This window comes from Prenolepis imparis, unplaced genomic scaffold (genome assembly GCF_030444845.1).
Source record: "Prenolepis imparis isolate NDT839.2.m4 unplaced genomic scaffold, iyPreImpa1.0 SCAF_12, whole genome shotgun sequence".
Classification (NCBI taxonomy): domain Eukaryota; kingdom Metazoa; phylum Arthropoda; class Insecta; order Hymenoptera; family Formicidae; genus Prenolepis; species Prenolepis imparis.
Window position 1 is genome coordinate 9,017,542 of NW_028141170.1, and position 11,653 is coordinate 9,029,194.

Below are 11,653 nucleotides of genomic sequence, written 5' to 3' on the forward strand. Positions count from 1 at the left end.
AATCCTTTGAACAATTTGTCGCCGAGTTTTTAAAGGCGAGTGTATATGTGATTACACATAAATATTAAGAGCATGAAAGCAAATAAGAGGAAGTAAATAAGACAGAAGGAAAGACAATATATATCATCGAAAAATGAGAGAGAGAAATATATTTATATAAATATAAATCTATATATATATTATGTATAATGTATGTATATCTATATATATTTAAATATTTATAGATGTATTTTTTATTATTAATATTGTTTCTATCCTTTTTTTTATAGAAGAACAATTTTACATATAGATATAACATTTCTTTCTCTCTCTCTCATTTTTGATAATTATAAAAAGATCTGTTACTGATCCATTTTTAAACAGAGAAAAATAAACATTTTTTTTTTAAACAAAAAAAATGAATTAGCTATGTATGATAATTAATACAATATCTTGTCAATTACTTAAGAATATCTGCCATAGCCATATTATATATAATGAAAATTTCTTCTAAGATGAAAAATAACTTTATTTAGAGAGACTAAATTAAATCTATTTTTTTGCATAATTTTTTTTTTAATTGGGAACATCTGTTATTAATCCAATTTCAATTGAATTTTTTTCATGAGAAAATTTGTTTATAAAAGATTAACAATAAATAACTCTTTCTTTTCTCTCTTTCTTTCTCTTTGCAATGATTAATATCATCTTTTAGTTATATATATAGAAAAGTATGAGAATAAAAAGTTTCATCTTTTCCGATTCTTTTCCTTTCGATGAAAGCGACCGGGGAGTAAACAACTCTCCGTTTAATCCCGAGACGGGACTCTTATCGCTTCTTTTATGCATACTTTGTAGACCTCGTTAGTGTTCTCTTACGTGCACTCCACGTACTTTTTCAACTATTTACTATTTAACGGAGCATTTTTTAATTTAACGGACGCGCACGAAGCGTCCGCGCGATGAACACTTTGCGTGGATATTAAAATTCCTTCGAAATTCTTTTCAAGTTCACCGCTCTTTCTACGGAGAAAAGAGCTCCGTTAAGAGGTAGTTTAACATTCTTCGACAAGCAGGTAGCGACTATCTGTACACATTTATTAGATCTGTACGCATTTCTTCGCTCTCTTTCGCATAAGTTATAAATAAATATAAATTCCATTTGAGGAAGAATTTATTATTGCTTATTTATAAACATATTAACCTATACTAATTATGTTCTAAAAATGTTCCAATACATGATACCTTTAGCGCAGAAATCATATTATAAAAAATTTTTCAATAATTTAATTTTATATTATTGAATTTAATTTTTTTATTTAATTAATCATGAGTTTTTTAAAATTGTAAGTGCGATACGATTCCTATTATGCAAAAAAGGAGCTTGATTCCGATATTAAATATCGTAACAAAATATTATATTTGCATTTTTTAATTGTTCTACAAAAATATTTGCGAAGAAATGTAATTATATTTATTTTAATGATTGATATCATATTTCTTTTAATGGTTGGTATATCAATGGTTGATACATTATACGATTTTAGAAGAGAAAATATAGGAATTAAATTAAAAAACAATATTGTGAGAGTTAATAATAAGGTATGAGGAAAGGATATGACGAATATTAAATGTTGACACTAATATTACATGTAAATATTAAGAAAAAGTTTGAAAAATTTAGATTTTATAAATTCGGCAAATTTCACTTATTAATAAAATTAAAGTTATTAATATTCAGCTTTAAACTAGCATAATATCGCCTTCTTAATTTCGGTCACGTTGAAAAAAATTCAGCTTTGGTGATGCATTTAAACTAGACATTTTATAGCTTTGGATCAATTTAGGGCACTCGGTGTGTCATTTCGTGAGACGAGTACGTATGCATGCACGTATAAGCGCACCGACTTCACTATTTTACGTTGGAGATTGTGTAGCCTCTCTCTTCTCTCTATATATTTTCTTTCTTTCTATGAAAAACACGCGCAGTAATCGATTGAACGAAAAGTGCTGTCTGAATGAGAAGAAAGCGGGTCCGCGCTCATATTTACGCAAACTCGTGCATGAAAGTGAGAGAATCGTGACGGGGAACAAGAGCGGCGGGAAAGTGCGGGAAATCGCGCTGTTTCGATGCCATTTCCATGGAAATTGAGCACCTCGAGTGGGGTGCCGTCGCAGCAGCTCTCCAGCTGCTTTTCGACGTCTCGATTCGCGGCAAGCGATAGAGTGCAGAAAAGAAAAAGAAAAAGCGTGAACGCGAATTATCAAACTCGGAAAACGAAGAAGAGAAGACTGAGAGAGATCAGATATCGTTATTCCCAGATAAGCTAGAACTAGAAAATTAAAAAGTACAAAAAGAAATGGAGATTTATCAAATATTAGTCATATAAAGTCTCTGTTTTTAAATCACAGAACACATATATGCAGAATGTAATATTTATAAATTATACAATTTATTTAAATGATATAATAGAATAAAAAAAGTATAATTCTAAATTACATAAAATTTTATATTTAAAATTTTGTTAAATGACTTAAATTATTAAATTAAATTATTAATCTCTCCATGGGAAAAAAAGCTTCAGATATTTTTAAAAAATTAAACATAATATGTTATATAATATAAAAGAAAAAAAAAGTTGCTGGATGATAGAATTAAAGGACAATTTCAAGTTTTATTAACAAGTCAAATTGTTTAATTAGGTTGGAATACATTTTTTTCTTAACAATGGAGGAGAAATTGCGATTGTTCGGGGTCGCCGGTATATGGTCTTTATTCTATTCTGTTATTTTTCATTAATACAACCAACCTGTAATTTTTAGCTCTTATTTAATTAACAAACACCGGAAAGTACCGTTGGCATTTTAGCGTTACTCGGGGGAAAAACGAAGAAATAACGAACGCAAGTTTGCAACTAGCAACAAATACGCGATGAAAAAGCAAAACGAAGATATCGAAGCGTAAATTGAAACATATACGGTCGCGGACGTTTTGAAATAATTACAAACAACGCCGCCGGTGTTTGTTTCGAACAAAAATGCATACACGCGGTGCGTATTGTTTTTTCTTCTTTTTTTTTATTTTTAATCGAGAAACCGAAATATTTAGTTTTCGCGACTGCTAATTTTGATTGCGTTTTCACGATAACTGGTACGCGTAATATTATATTCTAGAATGTATCGAGTTCCAGCACCGGTGAAAACTTTTTTTAATGCCAGAAAGATCTTCTTGATGATCTATCTTTTTATCTCTTTATCTGTCTCTCTATTTATATATTTTTTATGTATTTTTCAATTATTTGATATCATCCATTTTTATATATTTATATCGATGTTTGATTTTTTTCCCAAAGAGCACTCTATCGGATCGCGAGCTTTTTGGAAATTGCGTTATATGATATAATGGTAATTTCAAGAGAGGCTATTTCAAAAATATCGTCGTAACATATCCAACGATAAAGCGCAACTCAAATTTGACAAGATTGACAAAATGATTTTACTGATCAATCACCACGCACACAGATATACATATATGTGCGTGCGTGTGTATGCACTCTGAATGGGTCATATGTGATGGCTCTCTTTGAACCCGCAATCTCTTTTATTTAGGCAATTTTACTACCCCCGATTTTTTTTAGCCCCTTTAACGCCGAGTTCGATATTCCTTTGGTGGGATTTTGCGCGATCGAGCATCGATAATATTGAAATTCATCGGGAAATATGATCGAAGCGAATGACGAAGCTCTTCGATCGACTGAATGCAGTAGAAACCTTGAAATCGAATTCAGGAATCGAATCACTCGCGTGTCGATTTCAGGCGAGATATGTACATATCTGCCTGTTAAAAACAACCCATTAACACACAATATTCTTTCAAACTGTTCTCTTCATTATATTTATTTTATTTTATTTATTTCATTATATTTATCCTCTTTCATATTAGATAATAGCTTTTCACCGATTCTTCTGGAATAATGATTTGTTATATCGATACGCGATAGCTTGGAAAAAAAGGATGGCGAATCGGTGGAATGCATAGAACAAAGATGCGAAAGATCGATCGGCTTTTATCCTGCCGGAAACGCTTTTCCCGTAACCGGTTGTTTGCATTTTTCCATTTACGAGGAGAATTTTCCATGCCGTGGTCGTACCCGTTTATCGGTCGTAACCGTCGACGGGATGCTGTCCATATAACAAATATCACTGGTGAATTTTATTTTCCTACCCCTAATGCTTCTTCGGCATTATCGATATTATTATTATGGCTAGGATCGCGTGTTTAATTGACCGAAACGTAGCATCGGTGCAAGTATCGCGATCATTTGGATGAAAATTTAAATAAAGGCGCCTATCCTCGAGCCACGACGGATCAATATCGATAAATAGGTAAAACACTTTTCGTTGAAAGATAGAAGATAGAAGCGATGTTGACGATGCGACGCGAATGTTTGATAGAGAGTCAAAAGTCGTTTCTTGATGATGAAAATCATCGCGGAAGAACAGAAAGTGCAAGAAACGAAGGAAAAAGCGAGAAGAGAATTTTTAGCGAACAGAGTCTTATTCTTCTTTTGTGTAAACGAAATGAGAAAGGGGTAATTCGTATGTTTGAGAAAGTTTTACGCGAATTTAAATATGTTTTCTTCACGAAAGATTCCGCGAATTTAGAAAATTACGAGAAAAGGGAAGAATTATCGTTCGTTTCTGTGAATTGCGAATTTTTTTTTTCTATCAAAAGCTAAAATTCTTCAAAATCGATTTTTCGATTTGTGAAAAATAAGAAAACAAATTGTACGATAAGAGCTAATAAGAGCCAGGCACAGATATTAGGCACCGCAAAATTGTTTTTTATATCAATTATTTTTTAAATTAATTTATTCATCAATTAATCAATTCAAATTCCTCTATATTTATTTTAAAATAAGTATAATAAGCAAAAAATAAGCGCCTGGCTCTTGCTAACCCTTTTCATACCTGAATTTCTATATCGGAGGGTCTTTTCGATTTAAATATTATTTAAAGATAAATATACTGACTGTTCGCCTGAGCACGGTCCTGACAGTCTCCACGTCCTGTCGTGTCGGCCAGCGCGCGTAGACGACGCCGCTGAGCAGGACGACGAACACGCCGATCCAGATGGTCCACGCTAGGACGTTGCGCGTCCTCGCGAGCAATTTGCGCGCCGTTCTCGTCGAGATCACCTCCTGCGTCGGTATCTCTAGCTTCTGCGCTCGCCTCAGTATATCCTGGAGTCGCCTCTTGGCCTGCTCCACATCCGGCACCCCCATCGTTCTTTTATCCTAGCTCTTGGCTCCCTCGGCTTCCTCCTCCTCACCACCCGAGTCGATCCCGAGTCCCGCAGGACCGCGTCCCTCGCGTGTAGGGTAACTACCGACGGCTCACGATGGAGGCATTAAGGGTCGTAGAGTCGTCTCATATAAAGTCCTCGTCGTCGTCGTCGACGTTACGGCGCGCTCTCGATTTTCTGCAAAATTCATTCCACGCTCTGACTCGCCATTTCGAGAAATCGCCTCGATTCTTCGAATATGGGAAGGATGCGCCTTGTTCGTCCGCGAAGTCTCTCCCGACGTGTGACTCTTTTTTTTAATCGTTTTATTTTTCTACGTGACAGTTTCGCGAAATTATTTTTATAACATTTAAATATATCGTTCGATATCTCGATGTATCGGTATATATATATTTCTGTTTCGATATTCTATTTTAATTCAAAACTGATTAAAATTGAAACGAGACAAGCGACGGAGCTCTTTCCTAAAATTCTCGAGCTGCATAATATCACTTGATAAAAATATGCGAGCGATCTAATATTAAACGAGATAGCACTTAATTCCGCGAGAGAAGGGTTTAAAAATACCGTCCTGTTCGTCCCCATCGGTCCCCATTGCTTCCCCCTCGACCTCCGATCCTGTGTAATCGATTCTGGAATTATTCCCGCCGCACCACGGTAATTACCTAATAATTCCAAGATCGATCCTCCCTTCTCTGCCTCTCTCTCTCTCTCTCTCTCTCTCTAGGCAGAGATGATGCACGCGGAAACTCGTCCCTAATTTCCTTCCATGCGAAAGTTCGACCTACTTTCACTGCAACCTCGAGGATTATAAAGACTTGCACACGTGACAGGCACGCTAACGACTTGACGCGCAATACATCGCGGTCAACAAGTTTCTGTTGAAAAGTCAGATTTTTTAATTATTTGTATAATGAACACGAGAAAGAATTACATAATTTTAAAAGTGTACGAATAACGAAGAAGGCCAACAGATTCTTCTGATCACTTTTTAATACTTTCAATGATATTTTGTTTCTCTCTTTTTTTTTAACGTTCTATAATAAATTAAAATTGATATATACGATAGAGTCTCTTTATTAAAATTTTAATTTTGTTAAAATATATGTTATTCGTGAACACATAATCGCAACGAATATTAAATATACACATATATATAGTTTTTATATAAAAATAGATTGTAAAAAAATAATTTTAATTTTAAGCTAAGTATATACTGTGCCCTTACTCTGTATTACTGTTTCTTAATATTATCCTCTCTACATTGTTCCTAATTACTTCTTAGTTTCGCGATTATTTGCAAACCAAAGTATCTCGAGAACTGTATCTCTTCATCAAGCTTCATAACTTCTCCGAATTATACTCAGACTCTGTTCTGCGATTGAATGAGATCGCTTTTCGGGTATCTCGAGAATTTCCGGCCGAGAGAGTTTCGTGTTCGTTAGTTTCTTATAAATTTTCCAAACGAAACTCCGTCGACCTTCTCTGGATTACGTCGCGGCGACGCGGCGAACGAGAAGAAAAAATCTTTCGTGAATCTTCTTCGTGCGCGGAAACTTTTATGCCCCCCGGCCCCAAGGACGGCACGGAGGCTGAAAGAGAGCGGTTTATCTTTCGGAAGAAGTTTTCGCGTGTATGAAGGGGAGGAAATATCTTTTCGATCAAACCGCAGCTACGAGCCGTGAGAGAGCACATCGGGCCAGAGATTCTCCATCGCCTTCCTCCTCGTCGAGGAGTCGATCATTTATCAAACGCGCATTCAACATTAATCAGTTGCCCCTGTATCGGCAGGGGAATCTCTAGAATTCATGATGCGAGAGAATTCGACTAGACTCCAAATTGACTGCTAAGCGTCTGAATTCTTTTTGTGCTCGAAAACATTTTTTTTTACGTCTGCGAAGCAAAAAATTGTAATTATGAAAATAAATTTGAAAATATTCAGGGTTGCATCAATTATTAAAATTTAATTTTTGATTTTAATTAAAATTAACTTTATTAGAAATTTAACTTACGACGGTTTAATTATTAAAATATTTAATGTTGAAAATGTAAAATATATATACGTTTCCAACAACTGTTGAACTTCTGTCAAAATTTCATTAAGGAAATATTGATCTAATATTTTCGGAAAAATTAACACACTTGATGTGAATTTGGATTAATAGTTGGATATACCGTTTATATTCCTATTGTTATATTGTTATATTCTACAACTATGTTTCCCCAGTGCCTTAGGGAATATTGTTCTAGGAGAAACTTCAATAGTATCCTGTTTCATTCTAAATGCAATTACAACATAGAGACCCGCAATACTAGCGATAGCATCGCGTTTCAAACCATCGAATCGATGTTTTCGATTTGGCCTGATATCTCTTTACAACACAAGGATTTTCAACATTCCCGTTTGCCCAAACAACAAACTATACTACTTGTTAGAATTGTCCCCTTGATTTTTATGTCTTTGATTCTTTTTACTCTGGACTTTTCATATTTTCCTTTTTCACATTTAGTTTCAAACAATTGAGAAGAAATAACGAACCTTTCGCGAATCAATAGATCAACTGCAAATGGGTAAAGAATTATAATAAATAATTATTCTTTTCCTACATTTTAAACAGACTTTTTATACATGTGAACAAAATTTTAATATGTAAAAAAATTAAAAATCGCGAAACTGAATGACGATTCATGAAATTTATGCGTTGAGGAAGGCAATGGTCTTGAAATCAATTTAACGCTGGCCAACTTAATCGTTACTTCAGAGAGATTTTAATGCGCCCTTGCACTAGGCCCGACGACGGAGTTAATGTAAAATGCAGAGAATTTATGTGTAAACTCAGCGAGCAGTAATGCAGCGCAGTAAGCAGCGAATCCATTTTGTGCTTCTCGCGCGGAATAACTCATTTGACGTTAACTAAACATGGTGAACTAGATTCCGAGATGCGCTCGGGATATCGCTAGCTGCTAGTCTACGAGTCCGAGATTGTCTCGGCAAACACGCTTGCTAATTCATAATCTCTCCGGAGACCGTTCTGGGGATGGAAATGCGCAACACTCGATTACAGCCACGAAGAATTTTACCAGGGTTTATCGCGTTTTAACGAAATTACAGAAATCTTTCACGACGAATGGAAAAAATGTGAAACAAAGAGTTGTAATTATGAAACTGAATTTAAGAATATCCACGTTTGCATCAATTATTGAAATTCAATTTTCGATTTTAATTAGAATTTTAACCTTATTAGAAATTTAACTTACGGTTAATATAATTATTAGAATATTTAATGTTAGAAGTGTAAAATATATATATGTATTTTTGCAACAATTATTGCACTTCTGTCAAAATTTTATTAAGGGAATATTAATTTAATATTTTCGAAAAAATTAACATACTTGATGTAAATTTGGATTAATAATTGAACATATTGTTTTTTGTTATATTCTATAATTATGTTTTCAGTGCCTTAGGGAATATTAGGAATGTCCTATTAGGAAAAACTTTAAGTTTACTCCTTTGATATTGATAATTATGCAAGCAGATGTTTTTCTTTTATTTATAACTATAAAGTACATGTTTAAACTCAGTATGTGTGTATGTGTTTCGAACATTTACGAGTTTTTCAGCAAATTTTAATTTCTCTTGGAAAAAAATATAGCAATTATTATTACACTGTGTTTTAAAGAATTTTTACACGGGGCGGTGTAATCAAGCGTTTATTTGAAATATAAATATGAATTGCTTTGCTCCTAACCAATCACAATTATAGATATTAATTAATTCGAATATATTTTCTCGTTCGCGCAATGTACACATGTTATCTAATATAACGTGTTTACGAATGTGTTTTATTTCCTTTTTATTGCTTGAATTGCAATTCGAATAATGGAGTCTCGAGGTATCGGGACAAGTTTCTGTCCGCGTATTCGTGTCAGAATTTGTCCGGGGATTATGTTATGATGATCGCGTTTCTGATGATCAAAGGGCAATCATATATGATTGCACTTGAAGCATGTCATCCGACATCAAACCCTTCCGTCTAATTGCAGAGCTCTTGACTCAAAGACACAAGTCACTCGAGCGAATGGTATCCCTCTCTATTGAACGATAAACTCGTCAAACTTGCGTCCTTAGAGTCCTACAGCTTCATAATTAACGAGATGTATGATTGTAGCGAGATATGGTTCACGATTGTTAAAAAGTAAATTTTATTAGAAATTGAATTATTCATTAAAGTAAATTTTACTCGCGCAATCTATGATATATATACGCGTTAATTATTAAATCATTATCGGTTAATTAAATATGCTTATATAATTTTAATTAAAATTCTCATGATTACACCGTTAAATTGTTAAACTCAACGATATATAACTAATGTTATAACACATTCTTGTTAAATGCACTTTGAATGAACAAGAGCTGTTATTAATTACTATTTTTAATTACTTTTCTCACAATAAATAATCTTGACCAATAATTGTAATATAATTAAATTGTTGCTTGAAATTAATGTAGATTTTTTATTAGATTGTTATCTATATCATTTATTTACATTGCTTCATAATATTCAGAACTCATTTATCATTCACAACTTCTTATACAGCATTTTTAGAAGCATTAGTTATAATAACTAAAGTTTACGTCGGTTATTATTTCTACTTATATTGCGTCTTCAGGAAAAAGAAGAACAAATTAAACTCCAATAAATTCTAGTGATAGAATCAATTTTTAATGATACGGTCAGCCAGCATCGTGAATCGACTCATGAATACGAAAATAAAATTGAAAGATAGAACGTGAATACTTTTTTTAGTTTTCTATTTCATTTAGTTAATTACTTATTCTATTAACGGAGATACCTTTTATTTACGCGCCATATATATATATTTTCATATCGAAACGCAAAAGTTTGCAACGCAAATTGCTATTGTGTATATATTTCGATTGATTGTCATTCTCACACGCGATATGTGAGAATTACGTTGGATTACACGGATTTTGTCGTTAACCAATTTTCTCTCCGCGAATATGACACTCTCATACGAATCTCACTCGGAAATCTAATTGCCGTAGAATTTCGGTCGGTCGACATTGCAATCGGCAATAGAGAACAATTAAATTCGTGCACACATTTCGTCGATTAACTTCTCTCTTCTCGCTCTCAAATATCTCTCTCGCTTAATATTCCTTCATATTTCTGACAAGCGAATTGGCAAGTGATTTTGGTGGATCAATGTATTCGCCAGTTAATACGTGACGATTGAATTACACGTTTACCACTCGTGTTACTTCATCACCCTCTCACCATATTTCATTTATCGATATTGTTATATATTTCGCTATAAGATTCATCATTTGGTCAGCATTATCGGACGATACATGATTATCTAATTAAATTGTATTGCTGGCGATCAATCCTGTTCCCTATACGTACATATTTTGTATCGTTGAAAGTATGGCGACAACTGATAAAGTCATCACGGTGACATCGCCGGAAAATGTACAAGCGAATTCGTCATTCAAATTTATCAGCATCGCCAAGCGATGCGAAAATGATTAAATCGACACGCATTCCGCCCACAATGACCAACAACCCTCGTTATACGAGCGAAAACACGTAGCTTTTACATTCGGCGTATCCGGGATAGCCGAGTTCAAAGTTTCTGCTTCAGAGTTCGTCGCCCGAAAGACTTTACAGACGAGCAAGGCACAACCCGATCGCGCGTTTACGAGATCCTTACTGTGTATATTCGTCACTACTTCCACGGCGAGAACACTTTTACCCATCAGTAACACCAGCGGGACCGATATGTAATCCTCTACTGGCATAAACGATACCTCGCACGTGTCTCGTAAAACTCCCCCGTCTGGTGAGTTTACGGAGTTTCTAAGCCGCGTTCGGCATCGCGGACCTTTTGTTTCCCGTCGACGGCGAGAGAGAAAGAGAAAGAGACGCGTGTCGGATGCTGGGACGACGAGATACACGGACCTAACGGGCGATCGCGCGAACAACGACCCGATTTCCCGGACGGGCGAGAACTGACCGGCCTCGCCGAGGGTAGCTACCCTTATAGATATACGACGATTGGGCGCGCGCATGTGCCGCACCGGCAGTAACGCCGCGCCACGCTGCGGATTCGGCCGGCGCGGCGCTAAAGGGGTGCGCCGATTGGTCGGCCAAGGGGGTGAGCGAGCGGCCACCAGCAAGGAAGAAAGTCGGTCGCTCGGCCGGAAAGTGACAGTGATAAGAGCCCGTGTATGCCAGACGCGGGAGCGGAGCGGAGCGGAGCGAAGGAGATCCTGTGACGTTTATCGGAGATCGATATGTTGTATGATCGTATGTCTGTCTTTACCACACACGCCCCTGC

General features: G+C 35.3%; 1 protein-coding gene across 2 annotated transcripts in view; it reads right to left on the reverse strand.

Moving 5' to 3' along the window:
- The window catches only part of LOC145944071 (uncharacterized), a 91,806-nt gene extending 80,492 nt beyond the window's left edge, over positions 1–11,314 (reverse strand). For both annotated transcript variants that reach the window (XM_083052084.1, XM_083052085.1), the window contains exons 1-2: positions 11,027–11,314; positions 5,013–5,461 (exon numbers count right to left, since the gene is read on the reverse strand). In XM_083052084.1, coding sequence (XP_082908210.1) covers positions 5,013–5,264 — 252 coding nt within the window. In that variant the 5' untranslated portion in view covers positions 5,265–5,461; positions 11,027–11,314. The remainder of the gene's footprint in view (positions 1–5,012; positions 5,462–11,026) is intronic.
- Between the last annotated feature and the right edge of the window lie 339 nt (positions 11,315–11,653).